Below are 16,408 nucleotides of genomic sequence, written 5' to 3'. Positions count from 1 at the left end.
CACCCAGGACCAGATCAGACAGGACCGGGTGGCCACGGAGAGCTGGAGAGCCGGAGAGCCGGAGGCACTTGAGCGGGCTCTGACCTCTCCCTCATGGCCCAGGATACCCCTGGCCATCCCAGCCCCCACTACCCCTGGTGTGTACTCCTCTGTCCCCCAAGGCCCCCAGTGTCCACAGACCCCACCTCACCAGGGACCCTTCTGTATCATAACCCCCTTGGCTTCCCATAGCCCCTCCCCTCGGTGCTCATTCCATTCCTAGGCCCTCCTGGTTTCATTCCATCGTCCCCCACCCCTTCCCATAACTCACTTCCTCAGCCAGTCACCCCATTCCACGGCCCCTCCTCTTCTCATGACCCCTCCCCACCCCACACCCCTCCCTACCCCACAGCCCCTCCGTGGCCCACAGCCCCTCCCTATTCCATAATCCTCTTCCAGTTGTGTGCCCCATCCTATAACCCCCATCTTTTTCCCCTCCCCACCCCAGAACCCTTCTGTCCCTCTTTGCACCTCCCCTCCCTCCCACATCCCCCAGCCCACGGCGCGCCCCGAGGCAGACAGCTCAGATTCCAGTCCCTGAGACAAGTTGCTGTAACTGTGTTTATTGATGAGGCCAGGACTCTGGTGAGCCCTGGTGGGGAGGGGCACTGGGCAAGGTAGTGTAAGGAATGCTTTGAGGTGGCTCGCTGTTGTGGAGCTTCCAGACAAGGTGAGGGGAGGGCGAGGCCTCAAGCACGCGGCCGGCGCCCAGGCGCCCCCAGGCAGAGGTGGACAGCAGGCAGGCGCTGGGGCGGCGTGGCCAAGGAGGCCCGCACACTCACGCACACGCGCACAGAGAGACTCAAGGCTCTCCCGAGCTCCAAACCAGTGCAAACGACTTAGTGCAAATTGAAATCAGAAGGGACGGGTGGGGAAACAGAGTCACGGATGCTTTGAATCTCTCAAACGACGGAAGGAAGAAAGACAGAAACACAAGGTTGGAGGGAAGGAGGAAGAAGAAAAGCAGAGGGAGGCGGCGTGCTGATGGTCCGCTGGGCGCAGTGGGGTTTGGCGGCGGGTGCTGCGGGTCTGTTCTGCCTGGGTGTTCACAGGCCTGGTCCTTCGGCTTTACCTGTGGAGAGTGACAAAACATGTGGGTGGGGGGCTGGGGTGGGGAGGGGGGGCGGGGCGCTTCCCAAGGGGCTCCAAGCTCACCTACAGAGCCGATTCCTGAGTCAGGTATGCAGTGGTTCCCAAACGCAGCATATTCTTGATCCAGAGCTAGACGGACTTGAAGAAGTCCCCAGAGTTGAAGGCCCAGACGTGAGCTGGGTAGCACCATTTCTGCAATGGAGACAGAATGAGGCCCCCACTCCTGGCCTGCCCCGCCCTGCCCATGTGCCAGAGGAGGCCCTCACCTTTATATCTTGAGGGCTCTAGGGGTCCAGAGAGCAGCAGTGGTGTGTTAACTCTTTCGGAAAAGCAAAGGACCAGACCCTTCTGTGGCAGCCTCCCCCGTGGTGCCAGCCAGAGTGTTCTGTAGAGGACAGAGCTGGGCATGAGCAAGAGGGTGTCTGTGAGGGTCGGCTGGGCTGGGCTTTGTAGCGAGCAGAGGGACATTCTCACCACGAAGGCCGGCCGGCAGTCCCTCTGTCCTCGCCATCACACCGGACCATGTCATGTCTTTCCAGTACATCCCTGCGCCTGGCGTCCTGGCCTTCGGGGGCTGGCGTGTGCACCCCTGCTGGAGACCTGTCTTTGGGGAGAACAGAGGGTGCTGGTTGGATAAGGAGGATCTGGTGGGCAGCAGGGAAGCAGACTGGGCTGGGTACTTACCCTTGTCTCCAGTCTTGAGCTTGAAGGCACCGATCACTGCTCCGTCGCTGCCCGTGATGCCCGCCTTGGCCACGGGCTCTGGAGGCCAGTGCCTCGTTGGCTCGCCGCCTGGTGGCCCCTCACCTGCCTGCCCCGACTCCCCCCTTAGAGAGCTCACTCGCTCTACCCCGCCCTTCTCGCCTTGTCTGGCCTTGCCCATGCCCTTGGCTCCCCTGGTGCTGTCCTGTCTGCCATGCCAGACCCAGCGGCTGAGCGGTTAGGGCATACAGTGTCACCAAGTCCACTGTGGGCCCTCTCCGCGCCAGCCTCTGGGCCGCAGTGCCGCGTGGGAACGGTGCATCCGCAGGCTGGGCCCGCTGCAGCCTCCTTGCTGCGATATCTCTCCGGAGCCCGCCACCCACGACCACCGCTCCCCCCAGGTGGTGTCCTTCTGTGCTGCCCGCGCACTGCCCTTCTTTCCCGCTCTCCGGCCTTCGAGGCTCTGGCACAGGCCTTGGGAGACCCACCAGAGCCGCTTCTGTACCTTCTGCTAGATGAATTACGGTGGGTGGGATGTGGCGGCGGCTGGGGACCCCTCTGTATCCTGTGACCCCACCTCGCCCTGCCCGACCTGGACCTGGGACACTCCCACAGTGCTAGATGGATTCCCACAGACTCCACCACCACCCCCAGGTCACCTGTCACCTCCCTGGAGGCAGCAGCCTCGGTCCTCGCTGGCAGCCCTTCCTTCTCTATCCTGCCCACTCAAACTGCTCTTTCCACCTGGAGTGGACTCTGGGCCCCCCAGTCTCTCTCCGCCTCGGCTCCCCCCGAGAAGATGTCACCTGTGCTGACCGTCCTGCCTTCCTCCTGCCGCTCTGCCGGGAGGACAGCCACTCCTCCTTGCAGGTCCTCGCTCTCCAGCCTTCTTCTAGAAGGCCAGCGCAGTGAGGCCCAGGGAGGGAAGTGGACTCACCTGCCCGGCAGATGGCGGTCCTCACCTGCCCACTGCTGCCAGCTACACCTCCACTGCCCAGGTTTGGGGTCGAGCCCTGCCCAGCAGCTTCCCCTTGTCCGACCAGCCGCCACGTCCTGAAACCAAAAGTTCCCGGGATGAATGTCTGGCTCCCCTCCTCTCCAGCCCTAGCTCAGGCCCAAGGCCCCTGCCGATGTCGCCCTGCTTCCCTGGGAGCCCACCCTTCTCCTCCTGGGCCCCCAGGCCCCACCGCCCCTGCTGCCCGAGCTAGCCCCTCAATCCTTCCCCACTCCCGCCAGACTCCAGACAGCCAAGGTGCTCCTTGGCCCCCACGACTCTCCTCCGGCACCCCATCTTCCCCAGTTTCCCCGTCCCCACCCCACCCCCCTCCCTCCCCACCCCCCTCCCTCACCCTGCTCTTCGGCCCCTAGCCCGGGCTTTTTCTAACTGGGGTGGCCCCGCCCAGAATTCCCGCCCCTGCCCTGCCAGCCAATCAGAGCGGGCCGTGCCGGGGCCCCCGCAGGGCCCACCTCCACCCTGGTCCGTTCCAGCGCACGTTCCTCTCACCCCACACCCGTCCTGGAATTCTCCAAAGACAGCCTCCCCGCACCCCTCCTTTGGCATCCTTTAGACAGGGCCTGGCATTGTACCCGAGCGTCCCCCTCTGGGTCGAGAACCGTTGGCTCCCCTCGTGGAACGGCGCTCCCTGAACCCTGCGCTGCCCGCGCTGGGTGAGCACTGTGGGAGGCCAGGGTCCTGGCGGGAGTCCCTGGGAACTCCAACGGAACCCAGCCACCTTCTTCCACCACTGTGGCCAGACCTCTTGTCCACTCGAGGGGTCCTAGGGGCGAGAGCGGGAAGTCCTGAGGGGCTCCGAGCACTTAGAGTCGGTTCAGTCGGGGTCCGGTCAGCTGAGCTATAGAGAAGAGCTGCGAGCAAGGCTCCGGTGGGCCCTGGCTGACTCCCCACTGAGGTCCTTCTGGGTGACAGAACTAGTTCTGGTCACAGTGGCCTCCATGGGACAGCTGGTTAGGGCACCGAAGGCCCCCTTCCCAGTGGTCTGTACACACTATGTGGCCATCCACATTTTGTGGGCACTATCTGGTGAGAAGCCACGTGGCAGCCTCAGCCCTGTCCTGCCCCTCCAGCTGATCTCGGTCACCACAACTCAATGACAGAATGCAGAGAGGAGGGCTTCTACACTCCCTGGCCATTCTGGTCACCCTGCCCCCTTGGCCTCTCTATTGTCCCTCAGGTTTGCCCAACAAAGCCAAGGGTGTTGGAGACAAAAGTGGCACAGCTCTGGGGGATGTGGCTGGGACGCCAGGGCCAAGGACTCTGAGCTGACCACACCTGGCCATGCAGCAGGGCTTCAGGTGTATGGAGGGGCTAAAGTACCCTGGGCAGACCCATGTCCATCACCCTTCCATAGCGTACTGGGTGCTCGCTTCTCACAGTTCCCTGCAGTTGCTGTGGGTAAGTCCACCTTTGTGTGGAAGCCTCCAGATGTGGCTATGGGCATACTCAGGCATACTCCAGCTCATTGGTCACCAGTGGACCCTGCCGCGGTTGCCGTGGCCCTGATTTATGAGTCTGTACTGCCGCCTCGCGGCCACTCCTACACCCATACCTTCAAAGGATTCTGAGCTACAGAGGCAGCAAGCTGAGGTTAGCGCCCAACAAAAGGGCTCCAAACACCCTCCTGCACCAGGCATCGTGGCCCCGAGCTCCCACGCCAGCCAGGCCACCCTGGGAACGGGCTCCCATCATCAAGGCATGGGGTCCCTCTCTGTCCACTATCATCCACTCTTAACTCCTTAACATCAACAGCGTGGCCTGTGGTGAATCAAGTGGGGTGGCCTCTCCCCTTACAGCCCCAGTGAACCTCTGCAGCACCAGGTGGGGTGCCCCCGACATTGCCGCGCGTGAACCCCAGTCTCGGCTGCCTGGTCTTGGGGCTGCATTGTGTGGGACTGCGCTGCCACCTCGCGGCGACTTCGGTTGTCCCAACCACGGCCGATTCCGCGCCATCCCGGGAGTGAGAGGCACTCTCTGGTTTGGGGGTTCCCAGGCCCAGGGGGACAATTTCAGAAGTGCACAAGGGTCCTGGTCCCCTGTTGACCCTCGTGAACTAGGGAGCCGCTGGACCTGGGTGACGCGGGCCATTGCCGCGGGCGAACCCAGCCGCGGCCGCCTGTGGTTGTGCTGCATGAGACTGTGCTGCCGCCTCGCGGCAGCTCCTGTCACCTACCACAAACGTTCTGCACCATCCTGGGAGTGGGAGGGCTCCCTGAGGTTGGCACCCAGGGCTGGAGAGGAAGGTTGGAAATGTTTCCATGCGGGCCCACAGTCCCGCGGGCCCCCTGTGCCCGTTGGGGTGCTGTGTAGGGTGCTCCTCGGAGCCTGGGAAGTGTCCTGCAGCCCCCGTCATGCTTGCCCCAGGGACAGCACCGGGCCCCTCTTTTTCCAAGCACATTCACTCTCATATCCTCAACTTCTGCCCCTGGCCTGGGAGATATTGGCTGAACCTCCAGAGCAGGGGTACCATCTTCTAGCCACGCAGACCCAGGGCACACCACGGGTAATTGCCTCCTCGCATTTGCAGACATGGCACATGGGTGCCACGGTACGTGGGCACCACAGTCTCAGAGCTGTGGTCACACTGACCCTGTCCATCCCACCATCTCCTGATTCCCCAGACACTAAGGTGTCATCCACTTTGGTAACTAAGCTCAGGTGACTCAAGGATCCTGTGCTAAGGTGGAAGAGAGTACGGCAGCTCTAACATCCAAATTCCCCAATTAGCATCTCAAAACCCCAATCAAATGGAGATGTTAATGCTGAGCTCAGGGTGCAGCGCTCTGATTATTCCCGGGCAGCAGGGGCTGGTTAGAACCGAGGCTCATCCTTCTATCCACTGGGCCTGACCTAGGTAGTCTGTGCTGTTATTAGCGGCACGTGCCACGATCACCACACCTGGTAGATCTGACTTGAGATCCACGCCGTGGCTCTGATGTGTCAAGGAGAAACGTGGCTGTGGACCTGTGAATATGACCTGAGCTGGACACCTGAGTGGTTTCCCTGGCATTCTGTCCCCTTAAAACCCTGGTGAACCTCTGTGGCACCAGGTGGGGTGCCCCCGACATTGCCACGGGTGAACCCCAGAGTCTCGGCTGCCTGGTCTTGGGGCTGCGATGTGTGGGACTGCGCTGCCACCTCGCGGCGACTTCGGTTGTCCCAACCACGGCCGATTCCGCGCCATCCCGGGAGTGAGAGGCATTCTCTGGTTTGGGGGTTCCCAGGCCCAGGGGGACAATTTCAGAAATGCACAAGGGTCCTGGTCCCCTGTTGACCCTCGTGAACTAGGGAGCCGCTGGACCTGGGTGACGCGGGCCATTGCCGCGGGCGAACCCAGCCGCGGCCGCCTGTGGTTGTGCTGCATGAGACTGTGCTGCCGCCTCGCGGCAGCTCCTGTCACCTACCACAAACGTTCTGCACCATCCTGGGAGTGGGAGGGCTCCCTGAGGTTGGCACCCAGGGCTGGAGAGGAAGATTGGAAATGTTTCCATGCGGGCCCACAGTCCCGCGGGCCCCCTGTGCCCGTTGGGGTGCTGTGTAGGGTGCTCCTCGGAGCCTGGGCAGTGTCCTGCAGCCTCATCGTGCCTGCCCCAGGGACAGCACTGGGTCCGTCTTTGTGCTGTTTCCTTCTCCTCAGTGGCTAGAGGTCTTAGATAGTGGTTCTGTTCCTTGGCTTGGGCTCCCAGCCACACGTGGGTTTCCAGATCTAGGCCCCAACGGGAGTTGCCGTTTCACCCGCACGCCACAGTGCCACCGAGCTTGGTGCTCCCGGAGGAGTGGCCCTCCCCGGGGGTTTGGACATCTCTTCTGTCATTGGTGTCCTCAGAGGACCTGGAGGTTTCTGCCTAAGAGCTGCCCCACCTCCTGTGCTCTTAGGGGACATTTGCATGTCTATTAGCTGGAACCAAGGCACTGGAAGCTTTGCTGACAGCAGCAGCTACAAGGTCAGGCCAGTGGTTGGACTGCAGGGTCTTGGAACTTTGAGCCTAGCTTAGGGACTTCTGGGGAATTCTGGTCTGTGCTAGCCATGGTAACAGTGGGGGGCTGGTGCTGCAGTCCACACACCGTGGCTGTGCCTCCCCAAGCATGGCCCTGTCCAGGCCACGGTGCACAGAGCCGCTGGGGATTCCAGTTGGACTAAGAAGGAAGTGAGACCGAGGTCACCATGGGCTGCCAGGGAAGGAGCACAGCAGGGTTAGGGATCAAGGAGGGTCCATGGGCATCAGGGCTCCCCGGACACAGACAAGAAAGGAGGAGCCAGGCAGGAAGATCAATGTCGCACGTGGTGGCCGTGGAGGGTGGAAAGCCTGGCTGCCATCTGCTCCTGCGGGCTCCTCTAGACATTCAGGCCCACCTCACCGTGAGGTTCCAGTTCTAGCGCCAGACTGAAGCAGGACTACCCAGTCCTCAGTGTCGGGGGTGACAGGCCACGGTCACTCTGGCTCCCGTGGCCCTAGACCCAGCTGCCGCTTCCCAAACCCCCCTTCCCTCAAGGTTCTCCTGGGACATGGCTCCAGGCCTCCTCCCCTGCACCTTGCCCCCCTCACCCTCCAGGGACAGTCGGTGGAGACAACTGCAGTCGTCCCTCAGCTGAGCTGGGCCATCTCCCCAGCTCTCTTTCCAGCGGCCAGCACCAGACCAAGCCCCACATCCCACAACACTCGCCCAGGGTCCCCTCTCCCTAGGTCCGGATGCACCCTGGTTTCCTGGGACAGCCCGAATATGTCATCCCAATCCCAAGGTGGGACTCAAACAACATTTTATTTTCACACAGCTCTGGGGACCACGAGTCCAAAACCAAGGCATGGGCAGGGCCACGCTCCCTCAGAGGACTCCTTCCCACTCCTCCCAGCTCCCAGCTCCTGGGGCTCCAGGCATCCTCAGCGGTGGCCCCATCATTCCAGTCTCTGCCTCTGCTCTCCGGGGCTGCCTTTCCTGCGTTTCTGTCTCTGGGCCACGGTCTGTCTTGCGATGAAGGCACTGGTCGTTGAGTCTAGGCTCACCCTATTCAGTGTGGAGTACTAATTGCCACGGGTCATGGCTACGTAGACCCCTTGTCCAAATAAAGCCACATGCACAAGTTCTAGGCAGACATGGACCAGGAGTGGGTGATAGCATTCAACACAGTCCAGCGTGCCAAGAGACACACAGGAGCTCCCGCAGGTCCATTCGGATTCCTGCATGTCCTGATGATGTCCCTCTCCCCTTCTTGCCCCTCTTCTTCCTGACCACCTGTTCTACTATCCCTAGGCCCAACTAGTAGCCTCCTTCAGACAGCTGAGCACCATGGCTCTATAAGGCCAGGTCCAACTCCCGATCATTAAACCTTGTTCCATGGCTGCCGTGTGCCTCTGCCTCCCTGGTTGAATCCTGATTGGCATATTCTGTCTCACGGATCACAGGATGGACACAAAGCAAGATGGCCAGTCTCAAGAGAAGATGCACTAGAGGGGCAGGGCTGACAGCTCTATTCCCAGCTGGGTCCAGGTCTGATATTGTGGTCCTGCCCTGGGCACAGACCTGTGGCCTGAGATTGCTTCTGCCTCTACCCAGGCATACCCACGGGATGTTCCCCTGCCCATGGGGACACTGCCATAGTCCCTTCCTGCCCCATATATTCTCCAAGGTAGCCTTGCCGCTGCCCACACCCAGAGGAGGAGTCCAGTTGCCTCCCCTGGGATCCGAGGGTGCTTGGGACAATAAAACTCAGTGAAGTATGACTCTATGACTTCAAGGGCTCACCTTCAAGAAGGCTTATTGGGGGTCTGGGGATGTGGCTCAAGCGGTAGTGCGCTCGCCTGGCAGGCGTGCGGCCCGGGTTCGATCCTCAGCACCACATACCAACAAAGATGTTGTGTCTGCCGAAAACAGAAAAATAAATATTAAAAAATCTCTCTCTCCCTCTCTTTAAAAAAAAAAGAAGAAGGCTTATTGGTTTTGCTCCCTTGAGAAACCACTCACCATGTAAGGTGTTCACTGCCAAGAGGCCACCATTGCTGTGAGGAAGCCGAAGCTAGCCATGTGGGTCATGACCACCAAAAGTGAAAATGCAGAAAAATGCAGCCAAGTGATGTGACCAAGACCAGTCCCACGTGGACAGAAAGCTCCACCCAGCCACGCCCGGCCATAGCTTCTGACCTGCCACATTGTGGGAGGCAAGACGTCATTGCTTCATGGTTCACTTGTTTTGGAACCATGGGTCAGGCACCGAGGAATACTGATGCCATCCCTCTGTCCTCTTCTCCAAGCTACACCTTTCTGCCCCAGAGGGCCCCCAGAGGCAGGCAGGGGACACCAGACCATCTCACATCTACCAAACTCCTGAACTGGGGTTTCAGGTAATGGAGATCAGGAGCTGGGTTCACCAGGAGGGGAGACAGAAGATAGGCAGCCCTGTGAACCTTCTGGGGAGATCTGTGTGGGGCACGTGGCACGTGGCGCCTAGTGCCTCACTGGTCAGTCACGAGGCTGACGGGGTCCTGAGACATCAGCGGGTCTCTTTCCTCCTCCTCTGACTGAGGTTGGTGAGGTAGGATCCCTGCAGCCAGCTGAGGTGGACCTGGTGCAGTGGAGGGTGGGTCCATGGTACAGTCCACCAAGGCCACGCATTCGATCACAGGACTCTTCCACACACGGTCACTTGCCAACTTTGCTCCCTGCAGGGTTCCTGGCCCCACCTTTCAGCTCTGCGCTTCTGAGACTCAGGGGAAGTCAGCGACCCTCCAAGTATCGTCCAGACCCTGCGGAAGGTCCTGATGCCTCCGCTGAGAGACGCACCAGCCCCTGGTGGACGCCACTGCCAGCTGTGATCCTTCGTCCAGCCTGGGTGCCCACCATGGCCTGTGGCCTTCTGGACTTTCACCTACTTGTTCAGATCTGGGAAGGGACACAGCAAAGCAGTCTGCCGCAGCAGCCCCAGGATGGCCCCTGGTGTGGCACCAACAGGGCTTCCCGGGGGCTCTGACTCAACCTTGAGCCAGCTGAGACCCAGCTCTGCCCACCTCGGGACTCTGGGTGCCTGGATGGGGTAGAGCTGAGTGTGTCTGAGGCTCAGCCGCCCTCCCTCTCTGTCTCTGTCTCTCTCTCTCCCCCGGGGTGCTGGCGGTAGAACCAAGGGCCTCACGCATCCTAGCCCAGGGTTCTGCCACTGAACCCCACGGCAGCCTTCAGTCCACCCTCCGAGGCCTGGACGGGCAGCGAGGTGGGTCATTGCTTTCACACTCTACATGGTATCACTGTCTGTGGTCTCAGCAGTCCCCCAATGGCTCCTGGCCTCTGCAGCCTCTACCTGCCACCCTCCCCAGCCTCTGGTGATCCTTGTCTACTCCTGTGACTCCTGACACTTGCCTTTTCCATCCCTTCTTGCAGCCACATTGTCCCCTGCTCACCCTGGGCCAGCACCCTGCTGGGGAAGACATGACCAGAGCAATTTTGAGCAGAGGATGTCCCCATCTGCCCGAGCTGCCAGCCTTACTCCTGGCTTAGGGGCCAAGTGCCAGTCTTCCTGGTTTGCAGGGAGCGTGCAGAGGGGTGGACCATGGTGGCTGCTCCCAGTTCCCAAGATGGGGACTCAGAGGTCCCCGGCCACTGCCTCTCCCAGTCTGTCTTCTGCCATAGGCCTTTTCTCCAAGCTCCTCCACTCCCATGCTACTGTCCACCAGTCTCCTGCTTCTTCATGACCCCAGGAAGGAACTCCTCTTCCTCCCAGCTCCAGAGCCTCCGTGACCTCTCTTTCCTGCCCCACTCAGATAACGTGGACGCGAGCACAATGTCCTGATCACCAACTGGTCCCCTCTCCCGGGCTCCTAGAGGCTGCCCCTCCTGCACATTTCCCCCACAGGTGCACAGACCCTTCCCCTTAAAGACAAGCTGAGCTGCTTTCAGGGCTCTCCCCACTCTTGCCAACTGGACCCCCTACTTGTCTTCCACTTGACCCAGAGAGCCTCTGTCGTCCCAAATCTCAGTGAGCCTGTACCAGATGGAGCAGATTGAGGAAGGCTGGGGAACTTTCTCAGGAACAGACCCCAGGGACAGCACAGCAGTGGGCCCTCCTCTGTGCGGGGTTGACAGTATAAAGGGAGGGGGCACAAGACCACGGAGCCCCCCCATCCAGAGAAGTCAAAGGAGATGGGAGTCGTGTGCCAGGACCCAGGACTTCCCATGAGTGCCCATCGCTTGCTCCCTACCAGGTGAGAAGAGGCTAGAGGTGGGTGGAAGCCCCTCTCGGGGTCTGCACACAGGAGTTCAGGGGGCTGCTGGGTGAATAAACAAGGATACAGTGGGGGGACTGGAGCTCAGAGCAAGAAGAAGGTGGAGGACGCCTCCCTGGTTGGGATTCAAGAGGGAAAAAGGGCCTCTTCCTCCAGCCAGGCTGATTGTTCCCGGCCCTTCTGGAATCATCTGGAAGTTGATCCTTTGGAAAACAAATGTTTCAGACATCTCAACAACACAGGCTCTCCAAGTGGGAGCCTGAGCAGATGGCCAGAGGCCTGGGAACTCTCCCCCACGCCCAGATGCTTAAGCCCCCCAGTCCTCCTCAGCAGCATCCGTGGGGGACGAAGACCATGGCCAGGAAAGTGTCAGAGCCACCGGCCACCTGCCTGGGCCCCCGCTCCTGGGCCCCGTCCATTCGGCTTGGCAGCTCCCGCCATGGACAGGACATTCCTGAAGGCTGAGGCTGCGCACTGGGAGGCTGGAGTTGGAAAGACCAGAGCAAGGTCCACTCTCACCCCAGGGCGCTTGCTGCTCCTGTCCTGCCCTCTCCCCGGCGGCCCCTCTCCTGCTGGGGGCTCACTAGGAAGTCGGTGCTATCCTGGTTTTCCCTGCCCATCCCGAGGGACCCCTGTGTTCCTTCCTGCTGCGAGGCCTCTGCCCAAAGCCCACAGGACCCCTGGGCCAAGGGTCTCTGTCATGGGGGGACCCAGTCCTGGATTTGGGCTGTGCTTGTCACCTTCCCTTTCCATTGCAGTCTCTGTCCCATGCAGCCCTGAAGCTGCTAAGGACAGAGACCCTCTTCTTGACCTCATCTGTCCCCAGGAGCAGGTAGCTCCCAACCATGGACCAAAAGCAGTCACCAGCCTGAGCAGGTTCCGCCCACCTGCAAAGACTGCCATCCTGTGGGGCTGGGAGAAGGCCTGGGTGCAGACCAGGGGAACGCGGCCTGGGGAGTGGGAGGTGGGCAGCCCCTCAGGGGGCAGCAGTCTTCATGGACACACCCTCCAGCCCCTGCACGGAACCTGGCCCCCATCTCGGAGCCCACGTGATCGTGCCACTTTTGATCTGGCCCATCAAGGTCTCCAGGAGGATGCCTCTACTCCCAGGAAGAAGGACGGGGCTTCAAGAGTGCAGAGCCACAAGGTGGCAGGAGCCTGGGTCCCCCCGACACCCAGAACAGAGCCCCCTCCCGATGCCGACCACCCCAGCTGTGGCTTCCCAAATGCACCCTGTGGGTGGTGCCTGGTGGTGGGCCACGAGGGCTCAGGAGGTTCTGGGGACAGGAAGGCAGAGTCCCTCATCAGCAGTGTGTGGGCACCAGCAAGTGTGGTCAGGCATCACTGGAGATGCCTGGCAGCAGAGCCCGGGTACAGCCAGGCAGGACTGGAGAGGGATGCCCCGTAGAGATTGCTGTCTTTGTGGCCTTGCTGCCGCTCACAGGAGGCCATCCCAGGCCATCCAGCTTGGGCCTTGAACCTAGACCCTGACTGGGACCCTCCTGTGCCACGAGGACCTGGGCAGCCAGGAAGAGGGGAGAGGCCGGGGCGAGGGCAGAGCTGCGGGGTCCTGTGAGGAGGGGGCTCCTGGTGCAGAGCTCCGGTGTCTGTCTTGAGGAACATTCAGGCCTGTCCTTTATCTCACCCCTCACATACATATTTCCACAAAGAAATCGCTTCCAACTCCAAGGGCTCCATGGAGGCGGATTTTTCCGTCTGGGCTCTGCTGATGAGCTCTTTTGGAGGGAACTTCTGCGTTAACTCATCTCCCTCATCTGTGTCTCAGGCAGGGCCAGTCAGGGGCAGAGCTGGCGGGTCGTGCCTGGGAGCTGCTTGGTCTGCATGCCCACTCTGACCTTGCAGGCAGCTCCTGTCCCTTCCCAGGCCGGTCCCCACCTGGCTAGTGTGACTGAGCCAGGGTCTGGATCCCCAGAGGCCAGCAGGATCCGGGTAGATGGGCTGTGTCTCTGCACGTGCAGCTCCGGCCCCACAGCCCCCATCTCCTCTCCTGGGTCTCCTCTCGCATCCGGCTCTGGCGAGGCCGTTTCCCACACTGTGGCTTCCAACTGATGGGCCCAGACTCCCCTCCCTCCTTCTCCTGGCTGAGCAGGCTGTAGCCTGTCTTCCCACTGTGACCCCATCCCCCCCCCGCCTGTCCCCCTCCCCTGCTCATTCTTCTCAGGCCCGCCCCCACCTGGGCTCCAGGCTGGCCTTTCCCCCATGGGGAAGGTGGCCCACAGCAGAAGTCTGTGGCCCTCTTCTTTTTCTGTCACTCTGGTCTCTGTACTTCCTGGCCATCTGTAAATGTCCTGGTCCCTTTCATGTGTCCCTGCTGGAGCCTGCTCCCCATGGTGACCCTTTTGGGCACTGGACTTCTACAGGCTGAAATGTGTCCCCCAAATCGGTGTGTTGAAGCCCCGCTCCAGCATGCTAGAGTGCCACAGCTGGAGGTGGGGGTCCCTGTGGAGGTAGACAAGTTAGGATGAGGCCCTCAGGGGTCCTGGTCCCACCTGCATGTGTCCTCCTAAGAAGAGGCCATCAAGACTGACACACAGAAGTCGACCATGTGAGGACTCTGGGGGAGATGGCCAGGAAAGAGCCTGTGGGGGAGCTAGCCTGCGGCACCTGGACTCCGACTTCCTCTGGAATCGGGATGATGCCTGTCGGCTGTCGGAGCTGCCAAGCTGCAGTGCTGTGTTAGGGCCCCCAGAGTGGACGCAGCTCCAGCCCTGCTCTGCCTCGGTTCCCCCAGCACCTCTGGCCTGCTCTGCTTTCTGGGCACGTCGCCCTCCTCCCATCCATCCTACAGGACCTCTCTGTGGACTCTGTGAGCCTGGCCTTGAGGTGCCCACATGTGGCCCTCGGCTCTCAGGACCCCCATGCTCTGAGGCTGGGCAGCCCCTCAGCCCCCTGGGTCATCCCCCAGGCCTGCCTCTGGGTTCCCTGCTCTTGGGTAAGGGCGCCTCGGGACCCAGTGCCTGCTGTGCCTGGCTGGCACGGTGGCAGGGAAGTGGTCTGGCTACTGGGCCCAGGGCCTCGGTAGCCCCCATCTCTCTAAGCTGGGTGGGCTGAGTGGGCCCCGGGAGTGGCTGTGGTGGCTGGGAGGCCCCGCCTCCCTTTCTTTGGGGCGCTGGATGCAGCCATGGCCTGGAAGGCAGGCAGCGTGCAGGGCTAGAGCCCATGGGGAGCCATTTTATTGCTTTCATAGCCCCTCCCAGCCCCAGTTCTCAGGGGCACCCACTGGACCAACGCAGGGACCCCAGTCCATGGAACCCAAGGTCTGAGTCACCTGGAGCACCCCAAGGGGACCTCGCTCAATGGGCTTTGGAGCCCCACTCTGGGGCAGGTGCGGGGTGCTCTGCCTGGCTGGAAGACCCACGCTGTTCACTCGGCTTCATGTCTGTCTGCCCTGCTGAGTCCCCTGGCCCCCATCTCCCTGTGTCTCTGGAACACAGCAGTCCCCTCCCCTGGAGGAGAGCTGGGTCCCTGAGGGTGACCCTGGCCTCTCGGTCCGCTGCCTGGCCACCCACCCCCTCGCCCTGTTTCTCTTTCCTACGGGCTTCCTCTAGCTTTATTGTTTTAAGTTGGTGGTTGGGCCAACAGCCAGCTTGAATTTCACCCCTGCCCCCTCCTCCTCCTGCTCCTCTCTTTCCTCCTCCTCCTCCTCCTCCTCTTCCTCCCTCAGCCTATTCTGCCCTAGGCCCGGGGGTGGCCACTGGGGTAAATCTGGGATAGGGAGCCTGGTGCCCAGGCAAAAGAGCCTTAGAAAAATGAGAAGAGAAAATAATAAATCTCTCCCCTTCTCAACTCCCCCCCTTCCCCTCCTGTCATAAAAGAAGGAATTTATTTTTCACATGCGCTTGGGGTTGCAAACCACTGCAGTCCTCCTGCGGCGCTGGGCTGGCCGGCTGAGATCTTGGGTTTATTTTGGGGGTGGGCGGTGGGAGGTGGGGGATGGAGGGGGCAGGGAGGGTGTTTGTTTTCTATTGCTTTTGCAAAAAAAGGAGGGGGCAGGGCTGCGTGGAGGCCAAACTGGGACCCCTCCCCTCCCTGCTCTGGAAGGCCAGGGAGAAGGAGCAGGGCCCAGGGGCCACGTCTTCCCCTTCAGCTCCTTTTCCCTTGTAGAGGCTGAGGTTAAACAGAGGGCAAGAGGGGCCTGTGACCTTTGCCCTCTGACATCTTTGAACTCTGGAGTCTTTGATGTCCTGGCATGCCCACACCCTCTTCCAAAGCCCTGCAGTGGGGCTGGGCTCAGCCAGAGCTGGACCCTCTAGCATTGCCCCTTGGAGACTCCCAGCCAAGCCAGGGGCCCTCTCCCTTGCTGACCTGGAGCTCCAGGTGCCCATCCCTCCTGCCCACATCCCACCTGTACAGCTGTCCTCCCACGGCCTTCTCTGTGGACCTGTTGGAAGGCTGAACCATCTGCGGGGAGAGGCCTGCCTGGGCCTCCCTACTGCAGCTCCGGAGCTGGCCCTGTCCTGCCTGTCCCAGGAGCCAGTCCTATGGGACATGCTGGTGCCAGCCCCAGACTGGGTATTTGGGGACGTGGACGGGGTGCCCAGCTCACCCCTGCCCTCATCGGCCTCTCCAAAGCCAAAGCTTACTGCCGGCCTTCGGGTATTCTGTAGGCCTTGCCCACGTGGGGAGCACAGACTGGCTCCTTGGGGCTGCCTGCTTCCATCTTCAGATACCAGAGGAGGGTCCTGCTCCAGTTCTCCCCAGTCTCTGGCTGGAGCTGGGGTCCCTGAGTGGCCAGAGAACTCGCCCGAGGTGGGGTGGCAGATGGCGGCCCTCAGCCCCCAGCCTCCCCTGGACCCCACACTCACTGCTGCTCATGTCCCTGGGACTGAGCAGCCTCATCATGGGAACAGACGAGCCATGTGCAAGGCCTGGTGGCCTGGTGGCCACAGACGCTCTCCTGGATCCTCAGGGCTGAGCCAGGAAACGGGAGGAGAGGGCCTGAGAAGGAAGGGTGGACCTGCCCCCAGCCCCCGCGGCGGCCTCTTCCTACCTTTCCCTCTTCCTGCCTGCTTCTCCCGTGGCCTCAGTGCCCCACCTGGTGCCACTGTCTCTTCCAGTCCCATGTGGATCAGAGTGTTTTGGGGTCCTCCAGCTGCCCCATTCCACTGGAGGGTGTGTGCTGACCTGGGGCACAGCCAGGTCCCCATGGGTTCCAGCCCTGCCACGGTGGGCCTGGGTCTGAGTTCCCCATGATGGGCCCCATCCCCCAGGCTGCCCTGAGTAGACAGGGCCTGGTGGGTGGGCAGAAGCTGGGACCGGCCCGTCAGGCGCAGAACGCCAGCGTGGCCTCCTGCCCCGCCCATCCTCGCCCGCAAGTCTGGCCACTGCC

General features: G+C 61.4%; 1 protein-coding gene across 3 annotated transcripts; it reads right to left on the bottom strand.

Annotated features, from left to right (window-relative positions):
• Positions 1 to 575: 575 nt before the first annotated feature.
• On the bottom strand, positions 576 to 3,109 carry LOC308642261 (uncharacterized protein). 3 transcript variants are annotated; one of them, XR_014020511.1, is made up of 5 exons: positions 1,816 to 3,087; positions 1,606 to 1,731; positions 1,398 to 1,516; positions 1,195 to 1,323; positions 576 to 1,111 (listed from the first exon to the last, which is right to left on the bottom strand). XR_014020511.1 is itself a non-coding variant. In XM_081281103.1 (4 exons), exons 1-4 carry the CDS (start codon positions 2,012 to 2,014, stop codon positions 1,086 to 1,088), a joined length of 480 nt encoding a protein of 159 aa, XP_081137229.1. In that variant the 5' UTR covers positions 2,015 to 3,109; the 3' UTR covers positions 576 to 1,085. The 3 variants fall into 3 exon arrangements, 1 of the variants encoding a protein (XP_081137229.1); XR_014020512.1 differs by having other exon boundaries at positions 1,606 to 1,735; positions 1,816 to 3,070; XM_081281103.1 differs by lacking the exon at positions 1,398 to 1,516 and having other exon boundaries at positions 1,816 to 3,109.
• Positions 3,110 to 16,408: the final 13,299 nt, after the last annotated feature.

This window comes from Spermophilus citellus (genome assembly GCF_964194105.1).
Source record: "Spermophilus citellus genome assembly, chromosome: 2".
NCBI classification, from domain to species: domain Eukaryota; kingdom Metazoa; phylum Chordata; class Mammalia; order Rodentia; family Sciuridae; genus Spermophilus; species Spermophilus citellus.
The sequence above is the reverse complement of the archived record's forward strand: the minus strand, read 5'-3'. Positions and strand labels throughout refer to the sequence as shown.

What these genes read in the sequence shown, in the direction of transcription:
- LOC308642261 (XM_081281103.1), bottom strand. Translation starts at nt 2,014, where the DNA reads ATGGGCAAGGCCAGACAAGGCGAGAAGGGCGGGGTAGAGCGAGTGAGC. An exon ending in GCTCAAGACTGGAGACAAGG is followed by an intron (nt 1,732 to 1,815) that starts GTAAGTACCCAG and finishes CCCCAAAGACAG; the next exon opens with GTCTCCAGCAGGGGTGCACA. An exon ending in CTCAGGAATCGGCTCTGTAG is followed by an intron (nt 1,112 to 1,194) that starts GTGAGCTTGGAG and finishes CACTCTCCACAG; the next exon opens with GTAAAGCCGAAGGACCAGGC.